Below are 24,651 nucleotides of genomic sequence, written 5' to 3'. Positions count from 1 at the left end.
TGGGCACCAAATATAATGTTTAAAGAAATACTATATTCTAAGAATGCATATTCTAAAAGTTCCAAGAAATTCTGTACTAGTACGAAAGGAATGAGAACTATTTTTTATAGTATAGTGAAAAAGTAAGTTATTGCATTTAACTGGACTTGAAAAATATCGTAAAATTATTGATTTGGTTAGAAGTATACTTCCTCCTTTTCTAAATCTATAACCAGATAGAGTTGTACATTTTTGTTCAATGCATACTTTGGTCTTTAATTTCAGGATATTGTCCATAGGAAGAACAGAGTGGTAGGGGAAGGCCTAGTACGGGGGAAGGTCTCTGTACTTTGGTCTCTGACCTGGCCACTGGCTGACAGTGTGGTCTTGGGCAGATAACAGCTTTGAATGTTCTCACTCATTCTAAGATGGGGCCACTGATCTTTACCACACAAATTTGTTATAAAGTTTATAGAAACAGGCAGTGAGGCATGAAGCACCTTACTGGTGTGCCCAATACTTATCCTTTCAACACAGAGTTCAAAATCTGCCAGTGTCCTTCCATGTGAACCCATCAGTGTCTTTGCCACCTTAAATAGCCAAATCTAACTGAGATTCTGTGCTTGTTTTTGTTTTTCTTTAATGAGTGATATTTTTTATTTGTTATCATTGTCTGTCTATAGATCTTTTCTCTCTCATCCAAGTTTCTTTGATGGCAACAATTACAAAATGAGACCAAAAAAAGAACATTTTAATGGAGTTTTAAGACAGGCAACCTATGCCATTTAGCTTGAGAGTAGCTTAAAATAACATACAGCTCTCAAATTAAAAGGTATTTTTCTTTTCAAGATTTATTTGGGGGGGAGGGGCAGGGAAGATGCAGAGAATCTCAAGCAGACACCTGGCTGAGCGCAAACATGTCTCATGCATTTATATAACCCCCCATATATCAATACTCACTGCCAAACCCTGTCAGCCTTCTAGCAAGTTTCTGGCACATGGTAGACCTTTAGGGCATTTCTGGTGAATTGATTTTCAAAGCAAATAATCACATATTTTTTTTTGCATATAGCAAGGGCATAGAAGTTAAAATAAAGAAAACATTCTTGTACCTACTGTTGTATCTTTCATAAATAAATGATAAATAATTGGAAAGGAAAATGTCCATGAATGGTAAACAAAGTCTTGCCAAGTTAAGACAGTGATATAACAGGGGTAGGGGAAGAAAGCACACAGACAATGTAGGAATGGGTTTGCTTATTACTCATTTTTTTAGTTGTATTATGTTCCAAAAGAGAGATTTTGAAATATCTTTGGAATGTTTAGTGTTCTTCTATCATGAGAAATCAAGGATTTTATGGTGTATCAAAATAAATGGTTGTGGATGCTATTGTTTTGGTACTCATAAGGATTTCAAGATGTGCTTTCAAAACTCAACAGAGTCTCAAAAAATAGGTTTCTTTCTTTTTTTCCTTTTTTCTTCAAGAGACATTATAGTTATACAACCATTTTTTAATGACAAAGTTATAGAAAATAATATAGTACACAGGATAAATCCCACTAGGTTACAACACAGAAATAATAAAAATATTTTATGGCAAAAATTAAATATTACAGAATGCCATGCCTGCAGGTAGGAGAATCACAAAATCATTCTTACTTTAATTGAATGTTAAAAAGTATCTAACAAATGCAGTGTCACTTATGTAACCTTTATGTTTGTGATTTTAATCCTTTTTTAAAGTAGAGAAAAAAAATCCTTGTCCCATGAGGAACCTACTTTTTTCCTAGTATTCTATAACACAAAATGTTTCTTTACAGAAAAAAATAGAACAACCTGTTTCTGACTGTTCTTTTTACTTTGCTTCAATACAAAAAAAGAGCTTAAGAAAGCACACCCAAATTCATTATTTCAAAACCCACTGGAATTCACTGACTTCTGTGGAATCCACTAGAATGCACACTACTTAAGGTCAAGGATTCGTCCTGTTCCTCAGCTATATTGCTGGTGCCTAGAACAGGGCCTATAATCTATAGCAGGCATTCAATATATATTCATTGAATGACTTCATGAATGACTGGAAGTATACCTACAACTTTTTGTTTGGGTTGCTGTTGAAACACATGATTGAGGAGTCATCTGGCTTTAACAAACACAGAAGGGGGTTTGAACTCATAATCCAACCTCAAAAAAGATGTCTAGATGTTAGGAAATGGTATTTAGTAAAGTAAACCATGTATGCACATTCACCTTTGTAAGAAATACAATTAAATCAGTCTGCAACTTACATTCCTTCTTCACCCTTGAGTATTTCTAAGTTCATTCTGAGATCTCAGCTCTGCCCTGACCCTCACCCAATTCTAATCTAAGCAGACAAGTTATCAAGCAAGTCATGTTATCCACCTATTTGTTAGCAGCATGTTGGAAGTGGCATGCTTTCCTAAGCTAAGGATCCAGTATACATCAAGGAAACTCTAAGCATCTGAGCACAAGTCAGATCAAAGCTTTCACTCCCACCCCCACTTTGTCTGGTCTAGACAGGTCCTTGCCTCTTCATTCTTTCCTGGGCGCTTGCTACTGGTACCTGAATGAACTCACATCCCTCAGCTTGACTGGGGCACATATTGTGTCTAGCTCTTAAGATGGTGTTGTCCAACGTTCAAGACTGGGCAACACAGACTGGGCCAACATCATGAGTCTGTGAGCTTTGCAGTATCATGAAACCATGCTCTTAGGAAGGCCCTATGATTGGTCCAACACTTGGTTGTCACCATCTTGAAATGCTTAACAATTTTTTATCAAAGGGCCTCATATTTTCATTTTGCAGTGAGCCCTGCAAATTAAGTAGCCAGCCACAGAAACTATGTAGCTGGCAAAACTAAACCTTGGAGCCTAAGAACACAGGATCAAGACCGGAACATTCCTTAAGTGTGTAAAGTTAAATAGGTCATTTTATGAACTTTCCTCAGCTGGATAAGTGAGATAGTCCATGTGCCTCCCTACTCCACAAGTATATAAAGCAAAGGACTTTGATCTCTTAGGAAGAAAAAAAATGTGTAAGCATCCGATATTTCTTAGTATATCCTATGCTTTCAGATCTCACTAAAATGGTAGTAGAAATAAAAGAATGATTTCACATTTCAGAAAAACACTAATGTACTAAAAATACTTCCTAAATGGTGTCCTTGTTCCTTCTCTTTCCTCCCAACTTTGTTACCTTCACCTCCAGCCAGGACCACTTGCTACTATGAATAAGATCCAAGAGGAAAAGTGAGATTAAAATTATGTGAGAAAGTATTTGGTCTGAAACTCACTATTCCTATCCTCAGAGTGGGGAAAAAATAAACTCACAATTTAGATTAAAAAATTGGGAACAAAAGTAGCTTCCAACACAAGTGAATTTATGTACATGAAAATGCTCTGTATATACTATATCAATCTACCCATACATATGGAATCCTTAAGGGAGAAGATGCCACATGACCTCAATACCTACCCCCACCTGCTTCCAGGATAAAATAGCAGCAAAAGTAAATAAATCATAAGACCTTAGTCCAGAATTGTTATACAGAAAAATCATTTTACACAAAAAATGAAAATCAATCCTATGAATAGGAAATTAGGAGTGGGGGAAAAACACATCTTAAAGACCATAGCTGTATAGAACATTATGTTATTAACATATGGGAAATATGTAAATAGTATGTGACAGAGATTTGAATTCCAGATAAGAAAGACTTAATTCTTCAGGAACTGTATTCACTCTATATATGAGGATAAAAAATTCAAAAGCCAAAAAGTGAAAGAAAACAAAGAAATGAAATTATTTTCTTCTGTAACCTAAAGAGTTTTAACCACAGAATTACACAAAAATCTCCAACAAAAAATGTGCCAATCTACAAGACGACCAAAATAGTCAAGACTTAAAAGCTAATTCCTCTGGCACAGGAATTGATATACTAGTTACCAAAAGAACTTATTATCCAGAGAACACTGAACATAAGCGACAGTCCCAAAATGGGAATCCAATTACATTCAAACAAAAACACAGATTATTTTTATTGTTATCTGCAATGCTTTGATAATTGGGGAAATATGGAAGGGCCTAGAAGGACAACAAATTCCTGGCTAAAAGCCAATTAATACAATTCCACTTAATCCAGCACACACTCATTGGTGACTTGTGACAGGGATTCCATTGATAAAGATAGGGAAGAAACATTCTTACCCTCAAAAACACTATAATTTACCTAGGATATATTACTGCTGTATTGCCTTTTGTCTTTCATACTGGAACTCATGGGAATTTATGGGAATTTCTATCTTCTCCCTGGATATTTTCAAGGAGTATACATGTAGGTTATTTTTTTCTGTGCAATTCGCATTCTCCTTAATCTATGTTGTTAGCAATGACAGGCACCACTCCGAGGCTTGGTAACAGATTTTAGAAGATGTGGACCACCTGTCCACTGAATGAGGAGCTACAAAGACACAGTGGACCACCTGTCCACTGAATGAGGAGCTACAAAGACAGTGTAATAAGAATACTGGTAAGACTATCTCTTCCACTGTATTTTTATTAGCTCTAGTCTAGAATCTAGCTTTTCTCATTGTTATTTGCAAGCTACCTGGAAGAATTTTGGACATTAAAGTAACACATAGATATAATTTTATTATCAGAATTATTATACAGTTATATTTATTATGTGCCATAACAAGGTTGAACGTTGTAAGAAATATTTATAAAGGAATACAAAAAAATTTTCATTTTCTTACTGTCTTCTCGGAGAACTAAATTTCATCTTCAAAACCTTGAAATCTATGTAACTTGTAACAAAATTGAATTTCTTACTCAAAACATAAAAAATACACACATATCCACTCACCGACTTTTATAGATAAATTGGACAGTTATCCCAGATTTTTACATGATATGGATATATTTCATTCATAAGCCAGGTACCTTCCAAACCATGAAAAAAATTATTCATTAATTCAAGAAAAGATTAGAAATTAAATGCATAGATTCTGGAGTCAGACTGTGGGTCAATCCCCAGTCCTATCAGGCCCTAACTAGGTGGCTTTAAATAGTCATTTAATTTAACCTTCTGTGCCTCATTTTCCCATTTGTAAAATGGGGATAATAATAGTACTTACTTCATAGTGCTATGAGATTAAAAACAAAAGAAAACTGTGTGCATGTGGGGGGGTATATATGTATATATATATATGTGTGCATAAATTAGTGCTAAAAACAGTACCTGTCACACACTGAATTATTACATAATAATATGGAATTATTGGAAATTATTATGATGAGTATCATTATTATCCTCTAAAATGATAATGTGAGTGACAGGCCCAAAACCATATTTATTAGGTAAGTTCTCCTTACAGAACCTTCATGTGAGAAGAAAATTGTCCCAGTGTTTCATATTTTCCCCACAATATTGTTTTGAACTCTGGATAAAACTGAAGTGGAGATATAAAATGTATAAATGTAATATTATGGCTCTCTAGTAAAACTCTAGCTTTAAGAGGCTTCATTTAGCTCAGTTATTTTTAACTTCCTTTGGGCAATATTCAGCCTTGGGAATCTAATGAAAGCTAGGGTGTGTGTATGTGTGTGTGAGTGTGTAATGTATTAAATATAAATATATACGTGTATATATATTTGCACACACACACACATTGTGCATGGGGGGGGTTGTATTCAGGAATTCATGAATCCCCTGCAACCATTCAATGATTCATAGAGATTATGAGTCCAAGTAGAGAATTCCTACTCTATTGAGAAAGAAGTAGGATTTTGAGGTAGAAACAAAGGGCATCAAACTTAGAATAATTATGCAAACCAATCAGAAATTAATCATCTAGAAACTGTTCAGAACAGGTTACCTGTAAAGAGTGATGAGTAGTATCAAAAGATTTAGCCATGAACATAACATAAAAAAAAAAGATTTAGCCATGACAATGAACATGCAAATCCTCAACCTTCTACCTAACATGGTAGAGGACATTCAATTATGATCTGTAAAGTAGGACAAAGTTACACAAATCTACTGTGTTTATTATTTGAATGTTCTAGGCTCCCAAATACCCGTGTAGAGGCCCTATTTGAGGTAAGGTTTCCTTTTGTGATTCAGTCTCCCTAGAACTTTCCCCTAACGCTTAGGAATAGGTAGAATTAGAATCACCATATGTCCTGGTTCACCCACAAGTCACTGCTTAACTATTAACAGCATCCCATTTCATTCTCAGAAGTGTCTGGTTTGAACAATACATTATATAGCCAGTTCAAATCTAGAGGCAAGGAAAGGAACATGGAAAAGAAGGTGTAGGGAAAAAAACTGTTCTTCCCCAGTGCTAGAATAGAATTGGCTTAACCTCACACCTCTGGGCCTTCCTTTCCCTGGGCTTTACCAAGTTCCCACTGACATTTTAGGCGCAAATGCCTCTGACTAGTGGGAAGATCACACAGGCCAGGGTGGGTGAAAGAAGCCCTCAGTGCAAGTGGCTTCTAAAAGGGAAGATATTTGGGAATCGGTGACTTTCTTTTTTTCTTTTTTTTTTCAAAGATTTTATTTATTTGACAGAGAGAGACACAGTGAGAAAGGTAACACAAAGCAGGGGGAGTGGGAGAGGGAAAAACAGGCTTTCTGCTGAGCAGGGAGCCCGACGTGGGGCTCAATCCCAGGACCCTGGAATCATGACCTGAGCCGAAGGCAGACACTTAACAACTGAGCCACCCAGGTGCCGCATGGGAATTGGTGACTTTCAGCACTTATTCAAATTGCATAGATACCTCTATCCCCCAATAGAATGTTCTTAAATTTCCTCCTCCTAAGGGCATAGCGGAGGGAGGATAAGCCAGTACAGTAAGCCTAACTTCATACATATTTGTCTAACCCTGGTTAACTTCTTGAGCCCAAACTCCTATGAAGCCGACAGTGCCTCTGGTTCACTAATGTCATTGTTGACAAAGGCTGCCCACTGTGTTCCCCCTGTTGAAAGAAATAATTATTTTAGAGACATGCACATAGAAACACATTCCTTTTAAATCCCCCTACAAAAAAGGATTCAAACAGAATATAAATCATGCTCTACAATGAACTCTTGCCAGCAAGTATTCCCAAATGGCAAAGAGCTCTGTTTGAAAGAATAATGTACCATGTAATATATAAATAATATATATTAGTTTATATAATAAAATAAGATCTGAGAAGTCCAGCAGAGCTAGCACAACAATATTATTTACACAATTAATTGGCTCTCCTTGCCATACATGCGTTTGAGGAAGCCCTTCCCCCTTCTCTTTTTCAGAATTGTCCTCTCTTATGTAAATAAAAAAGTAAAATACAATCATTACCCCCCTAACACTCCAGGCTAGAGCCAGTGGGTGTTGACTATGGTAAGCCTAAGAGGCCAGGGTGCCAAATCTCATTGACAATGCATTCCCTCCACATGCCTGTCAGAGGAGCAGGGTTAGTCTCTCAGCTGAGGCTCTGTGACATTCATAATTGCTTTTCCCTCCAATATCCTTTTTATCAGTAAGTGAGAATGGCAGTATATATATCCTCCTGATGAGTTTTTCAAATGAAAATAAAGAAATGTCCAGTTACATTCATGTCTGAAAAGAGGAAACAGTTTTGGCTTTTCTTTTCCCTCAAATGTCTTCTGAATTGAAATATCTTTAATATAGCAGGCAAATAGCAAACTCCTAGAAAGGTGTATTAAAAATTAAAAGAAAAAAAAATCCCTCGGGAGGAGGCTTGTCTTGTAAGTCCCAAAGTAAACCTTTACTGTTAAAATCAATTGAATTTTTGAGACCTAACAATGTTATAAAAATTGTTGCCCTTTCAAGGAATATTCTTTTGATCTGCTAAGTAGTTTTCATTATACTTTCATCAAATTACTTTGTAGATAGGAAAATCTGGGCTCTTCAAAAGTGCTGTGTCTTTATTAAAAAAAAAAAAAAGATTCTTCAAACAGTTCAATGCAGTTTCTTCCTAATACAACTATTAGGTACTGGCACAAGTATAATTTTTTTCCTGCTAACACTTGAATATGCCTATATTATGTCTACATTGCTGTATTCATTTATTTAAATATGAGACAAACCTATGATGTAAGTGATTTTATTAATCTCATCTAATAGTTAAGAAAAAGAAAGGACAAATTATCTGGCAAGGTCATACATACAGCTATTAATGATGTACCTCTTAATTGCTGTGCTTTTTTGACCTCTTGGAAAGGAAAATTAGCATATTTTAAAGATACACCTGACCACTGAAAAGAAACATCTGAATTGAGTGTATATGAAATGTGTTTTTTAGGGTGTCATGCAATAGATTTGCTTATAAATAATTTTAAAAATCTAAAACACGGTTAACAAGTATGAAAATTAGGTTAAGCTAAGGGCACGGTTAATCGTGAAACAAGACAACCAGGTCCTAAATAATGGCTGCAATATTTGGAGCAAAAAAGATGAACTTTCCATGTTGCCAACATCATATCACATACCCAGAGCACTGCAGTTAGTGTGGTTTCCAGCTTTAAAAGGGATACAAGGGAAGCATACCAAACAGCAGCCGGCCTGTTAGTGGTGTGGAATGTGAGCTCAGGAATCTGATCCCTGGGTTCAAACCCAAACTCTTCTACTAACTACCCATGACTTTTAACAAGTTACTTCACCTGCCACTGCCATTGCTCTGTCACCTGGACAATGAGAATAATAATAATAATAACAACAACAACAGCAGCAGCAGATTTTACCAGGGTTGTTGGGAGGATTTAATGTGATCAAACATTAGTAAGGTACAAGATAAGTACTCAATGAATATTAACTATTAATATAAATATTTTTAAAGTTTAGAATAATGATGAGACTTGAAATAATCATAGATCAAGGAACAGATGAGCAGAATTTGAAGGAGAGGGGCTCAATTTCCATGGCCTACAGAGTCACAGACATTGAAGTCACTGGATTAAATTAAAGTAAAATACATTCTGGTTCAAAAGGGAAAGAACTTTGTGAAAATTAGAGCTTCCCAAAGGCAGAATTATCTTTTCAGAATTAGATATTTAGTTGGTATGGGAGACTCAAGGCATCTTACTTGAGATATCCTTTAAGGTTCTTTCAAAATTTGAGATTCCATGAAAACAAAATTGACCTTCGAAAATCATTGGAAGCAACTGCTCCTCCTATTGCAAAAGTCGGCTTTTGGCAGAGAAACCAGTCAACAATCTCTAATCATTTCATCCTTGAAGCCTAAAATTTTCAAAAAATTTCTAGCCTACATTGATTCTTCAATTCTGAACTACCAGAATTCCTGAAAATAAAATATGTTTATACCTGGAAAATATGCAGTCTAAAATTCTCTCTAGCTCTTTCAATTGACATTTTAATTCCAAACTAATTACCAATGCTGGAAGACTAAAGACCATATATTATATTGTTCTACTATACCTCATTATAGTATTTAGCATACTGATGGAAAGAGTAAATGCCCAGAAAACACTGATTTCCTGTCCCTACCTAAAGCACACTCTTTAATAGAATTCTCAGTATAAATCCAAGAAACCTGTTTTTAATAACTGCACTTTATTTACTCAAATAACCAAAAGCTAAAGAATAAAATTACCAATATATTTCATAAAGCAAAGAATGTCTAAGTTCTCAACATTGGCACATATGATAATAATTTCACTAGATTTACTTAGATCCTTTAACAATAAAAAAATTTTTTTGAGAAATGTTCCATTTTGAAAAGCTGTAAGATTTACCACCAGTTAAGTTTTCCCACACCAGAAGCATAATCTATATGGCTTCATTCAAAATTTAACTTCACAGGGTTACAAACATTTAGTTATAAGATGGAAAAGTTCTGAGGATCTAACGTACAGCATGATGACTATAGTTAATAATACCATAGTTGAGATTTCCTAAGAGAGTAGACCTTAAGTGTTCCCACCAGGAAAAAAAGGCAATTGTAAAGTGTTGGATGTGTAATTCACTTGGTTGGGATAATCATTTCACAACACATATGTATATCATCACAGTGTATACTTAAAATATATTACTTTGCAATATACAATATATATAATTTTATCAAATATACTTCAATAAAAATTTAATTTTATAAAAATGTGTACTATAGAATGCTTATTGAATTATATATTTGTTGTATGACACTGATTTCAGTATTAGAATAGTTGTTTTTTACTAATAGTTTGTAACAATTAACTTAGTATAAGAAATTGATTACATATAATTCACTCTGAAGATGCTTTTTCTTATTTCTTTGCGTAAATTAAAGTCCCTTTCTGTTTATGACCCTTGTTTTACTAAAGTAAAATCAAACTTTAAATATAACTTCTTTTATGTCCAAAAAATGAAGAACTCTCATTATAAGCCTCTTTAAACTTAAGAAATCTGTTTAAACTCCTGAACATTTTTTAAAAAACTGACTCTATTTTGAATTACAAAGAAACAGATATTTTTAGTTTTAACTTAGTACAACATAAAGGCAAAAGAATGCATAATTAATTATACTAACAAATGATTGCATTTTTCTCTCATCTGTTTACAGATAGATGAGAGAGACCATAATCCTAGATAAAACAAAATATTAACCTTTAAAAAATATCTTTTTTTTTTTTAAGATTTTCTTTATTTGACAGAGAGAGACACAGCGAGAGAGGGAACACAAGCAGGGGGAGTGGGAGAGGGAGAGGGAGAAGCAGGCTTTCGCAGAGCAGGGAGCCCAATGCAGGGCTTGAACCCAGGACCCGGGGATCATGACCTGAGCTGAAGGCAGACACTTAACGACTGAGCCACCCAGGTGCCCCTAAAAAAATATTTTTTTTAATTTAATTTTATTTTATTATGTTATGTTAATCACCATACATTATTAGTTGTTTTTTTATTGTGTTATTTTAATCACAATACATTACATTATTAGTTTTTGATGTAGTGATCCACAATTCATTGTTTTCATATAACACCCAGTGCTCCATGCAGTACGTGCCCTCCTTAATACCCATCACCGGGCTAACCTATTCCCCAACCTCCCTCCCCTCTAAAGCCCTCAGTTTCTCAGAGTCCATAGTCTCTCATGGTTCATCTCCCCCTCTGATTTCCCCCCTTCATTTTCCCCTTCCTTCTCCTAATGTCCTCCATGCTATTCCTTATGTTCCACAAATACGTGAAACCATATGATAATTGACTTTCTCTGCTTGGCTTATTTCACTTAGCAAAATTTCCTCCAGTCCCATCCATGTTGATGTAAAAGTTGGGTATCCATCCTTTCTGATGGCTGAGTAATATTCCATTGTATATATGGACCAGACCTTCTTTATCCATTCATCTGTTGAAGGGCATCTCGGCTCTTTCCACAGTTTGGCTATTGCGGACATTGCTGCTATGAACATTGGGGTGCATATGGCCCTTCTTTTCACTACATCTGTGTCTTTGGGGTAAATACCCAGTAGTGCAATTGTTGGGTCATAGGGTAGCTCTATTTTTATTTTTTTGAGGAACCTCCACACTGTTTTCCAAAGTGGCTGTACCAACTTGTATTCCCACCAACAGTGTAAGAGGGTTCCCCTTTCTCCACAACCTCTCCAACATTTGTTGTTTCTTGCCCTGTTCATATTTGCCATTCTAACTGGTGTAAGGTGGTATCTCAGTGTGGTTTTGATTTGAATTTCCCTGATGGCTAATGATGATGAATATTTTTTCAAGCGTCTGTTAGCCATTTGTATGTCTCCTTCAGAGAAGTATCTGTTCATGTCTTCTGCCCATTTTTTGATTTGATTATTTGTTTTTTGGGTGTTGAGTTTGAGAAGTTCTTTATAGATCTTGGATACCAGCGTTTTATCCATAGTGTCATTTGCAAATATCTTCTCCCATTCTGTGGGTTGCTTCTTTATTTTGTTGACTGTTTCCTTTGCTGTGCAGAAGCTTTTTATCTTGATGAAGTCCCAAAAGTTCATTTTTGTTTTTGTTTCACTAGCCTTTGGAGATGTGTCTTGAAAGAAGTTGCTGTGGCCTCTGTCAAAGAGGTTACTGCCTATGTTCTTCTCTAGAATTTTGATGGATTCCTGTGTCACACTGAGGTCTTTCATACATTTTCAGTTTATGTTTGTGTATGGTGTTAGAGAATGGTAAAGTTTCATTCTTCTGTATATAGCTGTCCAATTTTCCCAGCACCATTTATTGAAGAGACTGTCTTTTTTCCATTGCATATTTTATCCTGCTTTGTCGAAGATTATTTGACCATAGAGTTGAGGGTCCATATCCGGGCTCTGTATTTTGTTCCATTGGTCTATATGTCTGTTTTGTGCCAGTACCATGCTGTCTTCGTGATCACTGCCTTGTAATATAGCTTGAAATCGGGCAACGGGATGACCCCAGCTTTGTTTTTCTTTTTCAACATTTCCTTGGAGATTCGGGGTCTTTTCTGATTCCATACAAATTTTAGGATTGTTTGTTCCAGCACTTTGAAAAATGTCATTGGAACTTTGATCGGGATGTCATTGAAGGTATAGATTACTCTGGGTTGCATAGACATTTTAACAATGTTTATTCTTCCAATCCATGGGCATGGAATATTTTTCCATCCTTTTGTGTCTTCTTCAATTTCTTTCATGAGTGTTCTGTAGTTCCTAGAGTATAGATCTTTTACCTCTTTGGTTAGGTTTATTCCAAGGTATCTTATGGTTTTTGGTGCTATTGTAAATGAGTCGTTTCTCTAATTTCTCTTTCTACAGTTGCATTGTTAGTGTATAAGAAAGCAACTGATTTCTGTGCATTGATTTTGAATCCTACCACATTACTAAATTGCCGTATGAGTTCTAGTAATTGGGCGGGGGGAATCTTTTGGGTTTCCACATAAAGTATCATGTCATCTGCGAAGAGAGAGAGTTTGACTTCTTCTTTGCTAATTTGAATACTTTTTATTTATTTTTGTTGTCTGATTGCTCTTGCTAGGACTTCTAGTACTATGTTGAACAATAGTGGCAAGAGCGGGCATCCTTGAAGCGTTCCTGATCTTAAGGGAAAGGCTCTCAGTTTTTCCCCATGGAGGATGATATTCACTGTGGGTTTTTCATAGATGGGTTTTATGAACTTGAGGAATGTTCCCTCTATCCTTGTACTCTGAAGAGTATTAATCAGGAAGGATGCTGTATTTTGTCAAATGCTTTTTCTGCATCAGTTGAGAGGACCATAGGTTCTTCTCTCTCCTCTTATTAATGTGTTCTATCACAATGATTGATTTGCAAATGTTGAACCACCCTTGCATCTCGGGGATAAATCCCACTTGGTCGTGGTGGATGATCCTCTAATATATTGTTGGATCCTATTAGTTAGGATTTTTTTTTTTTGAGAATTTTGGAATCCATATTCATCAGGGATATCGGTCTGAAATTGTCCTTTTTGATGGAGTTTTTGCCTGGTTTGGGGATTGAGGTAATGCTAGCCTCATAGAATGACTCTGGAAACTTTACTTCTGTTTCTATTTTTTGAAATAGTTCAGGAGAAGAGGTATTATTTCTTCTTTGAATGTTTGGTAGAATTCCCCAGGGAATCCATCAGGCCCTGGACTCTTGTTTTTTGATCACTGCTTCAAACTCTTTACTGTTTATTGGCTTATTCAGGTTGTCAATTTCTTCCTGTTTCAGTCTTGGCAGTTTATAGGTTTCCCGGAAGGCATCCATTTCGTCCAGGTTGCTTAATTTATTGGCATATAGTTGTTGATAATAATTTCTTTTTTTTTAAAGATTTTATTTATTTATTCATGAGAGAGAGAGAGAGGCACAGGGAGAAGCAGGCTCCCGAGGAGCAGGGAGCCCGATGCGGGACTCGATCCCAGGACCCTGGGATCATGACCTGAGCCGAAGGCAGACGCTTAACCATCTGAGCCACCCAGGGGCCCTGTTGATAATAATTTCTAATAATTGTTTCTATTTCCTTGGTGTTAGTCATGATTTCTCCCCTTTCATTCATATGGATTTTGGTCCTTTCTCTTTTCTTTTGGATAAGTCTGGCCAGTGGTTTATCGATCTAATTAATTCTTTCAAAGAACCACCTTCTAGTTTCATTGATCTGATCTACTGTGTTTCTGGTTTCTAATTCATTGATCTCTGCTCTAATCTTAATTATTTCTCTTCTAATGCATGGCTTAAGCATTGTTGGTTGTTTTTCCTCTAGTTCTTTAAGGTGTAAAGTTAGTTGGTGAATTCGGCATTTTTCTATTTTTTTGAGTGAGGCTTGGATGGCTATGTATTTCCCCCTTAGGACCACCCTTGCAGTATCCCATATATTTTGAACTGATGTATTTTCCTTCTCATTGGTTTCCATGAATTGTTTAAGTTCTTTGATTTCTTGGTTGCCCCAAACATTATTGAGCAGAGTGGTCCTTAGCTTCCAAGTGTTTGAATTTCTTCCAATTTTTTTCTTGTGATTGAGGTCCAGTTTTAAAGCATTATGGTCTGAGAATATGCAGTGAATAATCTCAATCTTTTGGTATCGGTTGAGACCTCACTTGTGACCCAGTATGTGGTCTATTCTGGAGAAAGTTCCATGTGCACTTGAGAAGAATAAGTATTCTGTTGTTTTAGGGTGGAATGTTCTGTATGTATCTATGAGGTCCATCTGGTCCAATGTGTCATTCAAAGTTCTTGTTTCTTTGTTGATTTTCTGCTTAGATGATCTGTCTATTGCTGAGAGTGGAGTATTGAGGTCTCCTACAATTAACGTATTGTTATCAATATGACTATTTTGGTTAACAGTTGGCTTATGTAGATGGCTGCTCCCATGTTGGGGGTGTAGATATTTACAATTGTTAGATATTCTTGTTGGATATACCCTTTAAGAATGATATAGTGTCCTTCTGTGTCTCTAACTAGTCTTTAGCTTAAAATCTAATTTGTCTGATATAAGCATTGCTACCCCGGCTTTCTTTTGAGGTCCGTTGGCATGGAAAATGGATCTCCATCCCTTCACTTTCAGTCTGGATGTATCTTTAGGTTCAAAATGAGTCTCTTGTAGACAGCATATGGATGGGTCCTATCTTTTTATCCAATCTATAACCCTGTGCTGTTTTATGGGAGCATTTAGGCTGTTCACATTGAGAGTGATTATTGAAAGATATGAATTTATTGTCATCATGTTGCCTGTGAAGTCCTTGTTTCTATAGATTGTAAATTTCTGTTCTATATCACTCTTGGGGTCTTTCCCCTTTTATAGAACCCCCCCTTAATATTTTTTGCAGGGCCAGCTTAGTGGTCACATATTCTTTCAGTTTCTTTCAGTCTTGGAAGCTCTGCATCTCTCCATTCATTCTAAATGACAGCCTTGCTGGATAAAGTATTCTTGGTGTATGTTCTTCTCGTTTAGTACCCTGAATATGTCTCGCCAGGCCTTTTTGGCTTGCCAGGTCTCTGGGGATAGATCTGATGTTATTCTGATGTTCCTCCCTCTGTACGTAAGGAATCTCTTCCCCCTAACTGCCCTTAAAATGGTTTCCGTGGTTCTAAGATTTGCAAGTTTTACTATTACATGCCGTGGTGTTGGCCTGTTTTCCTTGATCTTGGGAGAGGTCCTCTCTGCCTCTAGAACATGAATGTTTGTTTTATTCCCCAGATTAGGGAAATTCTCAGCTACGATTTGCTCAAATATATCTTCTAGTCCTCTCTCTCTCTCTCCACCCCCTCAGGGATCCCAATAAGTCTGACATTAGAACATTTCATGGTGTCACTTATTTTTCTGATTCTATTTTCATGGATTTTGAATTGTTTTTCCCTGGCCTCCTCTTTTTCCTTCTCTTCTATCAATTGGTCTTCTAGATCACTAATTCGTTCTTCTGCCTCACTTACCCTAGCTGTTAGATTATCTAGATTAGATTTGATCTCACTGATAGCATTTTTAAGTTCTGCCAGTTCAGCTTTCATTCTGCCCTCTATGTTGCCATTAATCGATTTCTCCATTTTAGCTATTGTCTTCATAACTGCTACCCCGAATTCCAATTCTGACATCTTGGTTATATCAGTATCCATTTGTAAATCTGTGGCAGAAGTCACAGTCTCTGGTCTTTCCTATTTTGCAGGTTCCTCCTCGTACTCATTTTGTTGAGAGGTGGTTGAAGGAATGTACAGAGTTCAAATTATTGACCACAACCCAAGCAAGATGCACCTGTTTTATAGGGACCTTAGGGTTATTGGCCTCTTGTTCTCCCAGCCTGTCTTCTGGGGGAGGGGCCTGCCGCACTGTTACTCAGGCAACCCTGTTTAGGCAGAGTTGTCCTGCCCCCTGTCGGGGGGAATGGGTTCAGTGAAAAACGATTTTGGGGGGCTTTTGCTCTCTGGCAGCTTTTCCCAGTGGCTTTCCGTGTCTCTTCCGAGAGTCAGAGCAGAAGATATAGTTTCCAACCCTCTGCCTCAGAGCAGTGAGATTGCAGTCTGTTCATCAAGGAGATCTCCAGGCCGCACTATCTCCATTTCTTTCTATGCTGCTATAAATTGCAGCATGCTGGGTTGTGCACCCCTCAGCAGGGTTCCCAGTCCTCGCCTCCAGGTCAGGGCACATCTCTGCCCTTTGTGCTTCTGTTATCCCCAACCGCCCCCAGTTCACATGTGCGGCCCTGCTGCTCCAGGTTTCAGTCCAGGGGCTGCCCTAAAGTCCTTTCCCTGTGGCTACCAGTCTGCAAGTCTGTGCCCTGTCCCAGCACAGGAGGCTTTTGCGCTCCTGTGTTATTTCACCTTTCCGGCGCCAGCACTTATGGCCGCTCCCTCCCCCTTCTGTTTATCTTCTGATATGTGCAGAATCATGGCTCCCCTCTTCATACCTCGAAACCAACCACTTGCGATATTTTGTTTGTAGAGATCCAGATCTATCTTCTTACATCTCAGGCTGATTCCATGGGTGTTCAGAGTGGTCTGGTAGATATCCAGCTCAATTCTGGGGACGGGTTGTAATAGGGTCCCCTACTCCTCTGCCATCTTTTCCAGGGCTCATAGCCTGGGAATATTCTTGAAGCATAATTTCCAAACCTTAAGCTTCTCAGTTTGATGAAATTGCTGCTGAATATCTGTGAACAACCTCAGGGCAGATCACCATACAGATTCTCAAGGCACATCTTCTCCTAACATATTACTTTCTTTAGGAGAAATCTATCTGGTAATATACCCTAGCCCCTCACAATGATGGAGTTTTGGATATAGATGGAGTTCGTTGGGGTGAGATCTGGAGCCCACCCCCAAGAAGGAACTCTGGAGATGTCTTTGGTGCAAACGGGTGGTTTATTAAAGCCCGGGGACAGGACCCATGGGCAGAAAGAGCTGCTGCCCTAAAAAATAAATCTTAACACTAAGTTCTCAGTATAGAGCTCTCCAAAAAACAAAACCTAGTAGTAAAAAAATATGAGTTTTTGAGTCATAATGGCTGAATTTGAATCCAGGATCCATCAGTTAGGTAAACTTTAGTAAGTTACTTACTCTCCCTAAACTTCAGTTTTCTGACCTGTAAAGGGGGTTTAACAATACTATTTTATCCTTGTAAAACTGTGATCCCTGAAGACATAAAGCATCTAAATCATTTTGAATTTATTCTTGGCATATAGTAAGCATTATGTAATTATTTTAAATTACAGTTAACATTAGTAGCATCTGCTTACTCATAGTTCATTTTATGATAATAACCCTGACAGGCAAACAAGCCATTTAAATAACAGAATGTAAACCAAATTTGTACTGAGAGCTTTCTTGGTGTCCTAATATTCCACAGAACATATTATCCTCACAAAGGGAAAAGAATAGAACCCAGAGCTTCCTCAGACCATGGCTCTCTTTGTGTGACAGGAATGACTAATCAAAAGTCAGGATAATAATGTGAGGCCATGTTTCTGCTGCTCTACAACTGTAGGTTCTGGAACCCAGTAAAGAACAAACTGAGCCAGGACTTATAAGAGAGACCCATATAATACTGCTATCTAAACCAGTGGTCTCCAAAATCAGAGAAGAAAAAAACCATTTTGAACATGTACCCTGAAATAAATACATAATTTATGTATATGACCTACTGTACTGACAAAGTACATTAGAAAACATTCTGAGGAAAAGATTAACAGCAGATCTGAACTTTTCTCTAAACACTGTCTCCTTGGAAACATTTTGGGCTATGATAAATGGGGAAAGCCAGCTGTGTTTCCAGGCAACATTGTTTATTATTGGTGAAATGCATCTGGACCAGGAGGGTTATGAGTGCACTACAATATCATTCAAGACGCACAGACCTCAGTTTCCTGTGTGCCGTGTGTTCTCACAACTGAGGGCATCCTTTGAGGAGATTGGGGCTGCTACCAAGATCCTGGTTCCTGTGGAGCATGAGCCTTATGCAAGGCAAGGTAGTCCATGCCTACCCATATGGTTTACTCATCTTGAAACTGAATTACTATATGGGGGGGCAAAGGAGAGGAGGTGGGAAATGATTCCTAACCAACCAGAGGGATCCCCACAGAAGGACCTGATATTAACCTATTGACCTGTCCTCTATGATTCTGCTCAGTCAAGTGAACCTGTTGCCAGATGATGGCCTCTTGTATCATATTAGTGTGAGTCTCAAGACAAAACCACAGTCCACTTTGGTTATCATGGAGATATATGCACACACATGTATATTATTTCCTTCCTCTAAGCTAATGGATTATTTTAAGCACTACACCTTTGAGTAAACTGCTTGGGTTAACACACTTTTCAGAGTTTTGGGGGTATATTCTTTGTAACAAGTTTAGGATACTCACTTTTTTTCCTTTGTGATCTTCTGATGTTTTTGACAGATCCTTGTCTTTGGTCATTGTAAACCTTTGGCTTTCTCTGCAACTAATATTGCAGGCAGGCATTTTTATTTTTATTTATTTATTTTTTTAAGTTTTGTATTTTAATTCCAGTATAGTTAACATACAGTGTTATATTAATTTCAGGTGTATGATATAGTGATTCAATAATTCTATACATTAGTCAGTGTTCCATGAACCCCAATGTTTATAGCAGCATTATCAACAATAGCCAAACTATGGAAAAAGCCCAACTGTCCATTAACTGATGAATGGATGAAGATGTGGGGTGTGTGTGTGTGTGTGTGTGTGTGTGTGTGTGTGTGTGTGTATAATATTATACATGAAACAGAACATGAACACAGGGGAAGGTAAAAAAAAAAAAGAGAGTGGGGAGCGAAGCAAACCAAAAGAGACTCTTGACTACAGAGAACAAACTAAGGGTTGATGGAAGGAGTGGGTGGGGAATGGGCTAGATGGGTGATGGGTATTGAGGCCACTTGTGAAGAGCACTGGGTGTTATATGTAAGTGATGAATCACAAATTCTATACCTGAAATCAATTTTACCATATATGTTAACTAGAATTTAAATAGAAACTTGAAATTAAAAAAAAAATAGTCAGTGCTCAACATGATAAGTATACTCTTTAATCCCCATCATCTATTTCACCTATCCCTCTACCCATTTCCCCTCTGGTAACCATCAGTTTGTTCTCTATAGTTAAAAGTCTGTTTCTTGGTTTGTTCCTCTCTATTTTTCCTTTGCTTGTTTGTTTTGTTTCTTAAATTCTACATATGTGTGAGATCATATGGCATTTGTCTTTCTTTGACAGACTTATTTCACTTAGCATTATACTCTCATCCATCCATACTTTGCAAATGGCAAGATTTCATTCCTTTTTATGGCTGAATAATATTTCATTGTATATATATACTACATCTTCTTTATCCATTCATCAACTGATGGCCACTTGAGCTGCTTCCATAGTTGGGCTACTGTAAATAATGCTGCTATTAACATAGGGGTGCATGTATCTTTGACTCAGTGTTTTTGTATTCTTAGGTAAATACCCACTGCCAGATCATAGGGTAGTTCTATTTTTAACTTTTTGAGGAAACTCCATACTGTTTTCCACAGTGGCTGCACCAGTTTGCATTCCCACCAACAGTGCAAGGGGGGGTTTCTATATAATCACATCTCTGCCAACACTTGTTGTTGCTTGTGTTTTTGATTTTAGCCATTCTGACAGGTGTGAGGTGATATCTCATTGTAGTTTTGGTTTGCACTTCCCTAATGATGAGTGATGTGCATCTTTTCATGTGTCTGTTGGCCATCTGGATGTCTTCTTTAGAGAAATGTCCATTGATGTCTTCTCCCGATTTTTTAAAGATTTATTTATTTTTTAGAGAGAGACAGTGTGCACATGAGTGGGGGAGGGGCAGAGGGAGAGAGAGAAATTCAAGCAGACTCCCCACTGAACGTGGAGCCTGATGCAGGGCTTGATCTCACGACCCTGCCATCATGACCTGAGCCAAAATCAAGAATCGGACATTTAAGTGACTGAGACACCAGGCACCTGTTCATGTCTTCTGCCCATTTTTTAATTGGATTATTTGGTTTTGGGGTATTGAGTTGTATCAGTTCTTTATATATTTTGGGTACTAAACCTTTATCAGGTATATCATTTGCAAGTATCTTCTCCCATTCAGTAGTTTGCCTTTATTTTTATTAATTGTTTCCTTCACTGTGCAGAAGCCTTCTATTTTGATGCCATACCAATAGTTTATTTTGTTTTTATTTCCCTTCCTTCAGGAAGCATATCTGGAAAAATGTTGCTATGGGCTGTGAGGCCTTTTTAAACTAAAAACTGGTAACTCCATTCTTACAAATCCTGTAGCAGCAAGACATAAGGAATTCCTAAAAATACAAAAACTAAAATACCAGTAAGAAATCTTCACTTCTTATTAACTTTCTCTTAGAGAGTATCAGGATATAACTATAGAGGGGTGCCTGGGTGGCTCCGTCAGTTTAGCATCCAACTCTTGATTTCAGCTCAGGTCATGATCTCAGGGTTGTGAGATCATGTTCAACATCGGTCTCCATGCTGGGCATGGAGCCTGTTTAAGATTCTCTCTCTCTCCCCCTCTCCCTCTGCCACTCCCCTCCATCTCCTTCTCTCTTAAAAAGAAATCAGATGGGAGATGAACCATGAGAGACTATGGACTCTGAGAAACAAACTGAGGGTTCTAGAGGGGAGGGAGGTGGGGGGATGGGTTATCCTGGTGATGGGTATTAAAGAGGGCACGTACTGAATGGAGCACTGGGTGTTATACACAAAACAATGAATCATGGAACACTACATCAAAAACTAATGATGTACTGTATGGTGACTAACATAACATACTTTTTTAAAAAAGGATATAACTATAGAGGACTTTAAAAATTGCAATATTGTGGGGGCACCTGGGTAGCTCAGTCGGTTAACTATCTGACTTTAACTATCTGGTTCAGGTCATGGTCTCAGGGTCCTGGGATCAAGCCCCACAGTGGTCTCCACACTCAGCAGGGAGTCTGCTTCTCTCTCTTTCTCCCTCTCTCTGTGCCCCTCCACCTGCTCACTCTCTCTCTCTCAAATAAATAAATACATCTTTAAAAAAACCTGCAACACTGTGGGAGAAGCAACTCAGTTTTATTTTTTTTTAAAGATTTTACTTATTTATTTGAGAGGGAGAGAGAGCACAAGCAGAAAGAATGGGAGAGGGAAAAGCAGGCTCCCCACAGAGCAGGTAGCCAGATGTGGGGCCCGACCCCAGGACCCTAGAATCATGACCCAAGCTGAAGGCAGACACCTAACCAACTAAGCCACCCAGGTGACCCAACTCTTTCAGTTTTAATACACCTTTATACTACTTTCATTAAAATATGCTATGCTAAAAGTAGAACTATATCTTCATTCTTGAGACTACCCTCAATTCCAAATAACCAAATAATTTTACCACTTCCTATGAAAATTCCTATAGATTTATCTTTCATTACCCCATTTTTAGGTATACATGTTTTTAAAAATATTTAAAAATATTTTTTAAACTTACCCTGAAACATGCAACATCAGCAGCATGTAGAAGACAAAGAAGAGATTATGAGTATACCAGAAGATGTCATAGTTGGAAACTCTGAAAAAACAAATAACTTCATTTCAATTCTACTTTACATTCCATCATTTCAGACACATGTCACAATTGAAGAAAGTTAAAATAGGAGTTATCTCAGATTTATCTATTAGTATCAAAGTATTAACACACCATGCAGAGAAAACTGACAAAATTGTAACTAACACTTTATAATTTTGAAGGTTCTTTGTATTTCAAATAAAGATACATGGAAAGAATTAAAAGAAAATGTTTATTTTAAAGTTATGATGATATAAGATTGAGGAGTAGGTTACAGGCTGCTAATATGTACTTTTACTGTCCTTTTGATCAATATTCTCAATTTCCAAATGCTATCTAAAACAAATAATGCTCCTATCCCAATACATATTGTAAGAGTAGTCCAAAGGAAAGTCAAATTGAGAGAAATTAAAGAAATGCTCATTAAAGTTTTCTATTGTTTTCCTGAACAGCATATATGTTAAAAATTAACACCTTGGTGTTACTTACTGCCCTAGGGGAGAAACAAGAGTCTGAAAAGGAAGGGGTATGATAAGCACAATCTATGAAATTTTTGAGAAAAGTAAAAATACTAACAGTTACTTTATTTCATATGCCTGGGTGGATATTCATATTAGAATCTTGGAGGTGGAGGGCAGAAATTGGTGAAAGCTTCTTAGAGGATTCTGTTACAACCCCTAGAACCTTTTAGAACCCCTGATTTAGGAAGTATCTGATTGATTGACATTTACTTCATCCACAGCTTTTGCTATCATAAACAAGATCATTAACATCTTCACAACATATGACTTTTTGCACATATCTGATTCTTTTTGAACCTAAATTCCTACAAGTGGAATTGCTACATCAAGGACACACATTTTGTTTTTGATACGCATTGCCCATTGCTCTCTGAAACCATTTATCAATTACAAACCCCACTGTAGAGGAGGAGAGCCTGTTACTCCAAACCCAGACTCCACTTGATATGTTTTCATTATTTTGTATTAAGTGGAATTGGTTATTATTTCCTTCCTGTGTTATTTGCTTTTAATTCTTCTGTGATTTATCTCTTCATTATCCATTTCTATAGTGTATTTTTCTTAATTGTTGTGTGTAAACTATTTAAATTTTAAGCATGTACTAGTTCCATATAATTACAATAATTTATTATTGGGCAAAATTCCTCCTAAATTTTTAATGACATCAATTTTTTTACAGTTACCTCTAATTTATCTAGAATTTCATTCACATAAGCCTTATTTTCCTCATAACTTTGTAATGGCATCTTTATTATTCAGCAGCCTCATATATATAGCAAAGTGTCTTCCAGGGCTTTCTATCAACTCTGTCATTAGGTCCAATTCCTTGGTCATTTTTTTTTCTTTTTTAGAGTTTTATTGAAGAGTAACTAATTCACAAAAAGAAACCACTCATATTTAATGTATACAATTTGAGGAATTTGGATACATGCATGCCCCCACAATATCATCACTACAATCAATATAATAAACATAGCCATCACCTCCAGTTTCCCTTGTGTCCCTTTGCTTTTTTGTTTTTGTTTTTGTATAAGACCATTTAAGATCTACCCTCTTAACAAATTTTTGAGTGCACATCATAGACACCATGTTGCACAGCAGATCTCTGAACTTATTCATCTTTTTTTATTATGTTAATCACCATACATTACATCATTAATTTTTGATGTAATGTTCCATGATAATTGTTGACGTATAACACCCAGTGCTCCATGCAGAATGTGCCCTCTTTAATACCAAAGAGGGTCAATTCCTTGGTCATTTTTGCAGTTAAGTCCTCTTCTGTTTTAAGTTACTGAAGTTTAATCATGTTAATGTTTAGTAAGCAACCGTCCCCCTTTTACTCCTCTCTGGAACATGTACTTGGATGTTCCCTCAGATGAACTTTAGAACTGTTTTGCTGAGTTCAAAAACAAATTTTAGAACTGTTTTGCTAAGTTCAAAAACAATTTTGATTGGAATTGCAACAACCTATAATATGATTGAGGAAGAACTCCATCTTTATGGAGTTATGGAATAAAGACAGTCTTTATTCAAAAATCTCTACTTATTTCTCTCAGTGAAGATCTGTTTTTTTATATAGCTTTCAATAGTTTCTTATTAAGTTTATTTCTAGATATTCTATGTTTTTGTTGCAGTTGTGAGTGGTACTTTTTTATTTTATTCAATTTCCAAACTGATAATAGCTGTTATATAAAAGCCACTTTTAATATTTTTTTATGTTCATTTACCTATTCTGATTCTTTAATTTGGTATAATACTATTTTTTCCCATAGTTCTCTTGGATTTTCTGGCTAGACAATTACATGTACCTTTCTGGAAATAATGATAACTTGTTGTTGCATTCTTTTTAATAATTCTATTTCTAATAATTATAAATGTTTAATTTCTTATCATATATAAATAATGGCAGAATTAAAAATATCACTGGTTTTTTTCATAATTTTCTTAGGAATGTATCTTATATTTCTTTGGTAAGTGTGATCTCAGCTCTAGTTTTCATATTTTTTAATTCTATAAAGGAAATTAATTCCTAGTTTATTCGACTTATTCTAATTCAAACTAGAGCTCAGACTTAATTACCACCTTTTAAAAATCTATTGAGATGAAAATATGTTTGTATTCCTGTCACCTACTATTAAA

General features: G+C 36.6%; 1 protein-coding gene across 1 annotated transcript in view; it reads right to left on the bottom strand.

Moving 5' to 3' along the window:
* The window catches only part of NOX4 (NADPH oxidase 4), a 182,246-nt gene that overhangs the window by 106,691 nt on the left and 50,904 nt on the right, over positions 1 to 24,651 (bottom strand). The window contains exon 9 of the mRNA XM_027579697.1: positions 21,911 to 21,991. Within this exon, the coding sequence (XP_027435498.1) occupies positions 21,911 to 21,991 (81 nt within the window). The remainder of the gene's footprint in view (positions 1 to 21,910; positions 21,992 to 24,651) is intronic.

This window comes from Zalophus californianus, chromosome 11 (genome assembly GCF_009762305.2).
Source record: "Zalophus californianus isolate mZalCal1 chromosome 11, mZalCal1.pri.v2, whole genome shotgun sequence".
Lineage (NCBI taxonomy): Eukaryota > Metazoa > Chordata > Mammalia > Carnivora > Otariidae > Zalophus > Zalophus californianus.
This window is presented reverse-complemented; position numbering and strand designations above follow the sequence as displayed.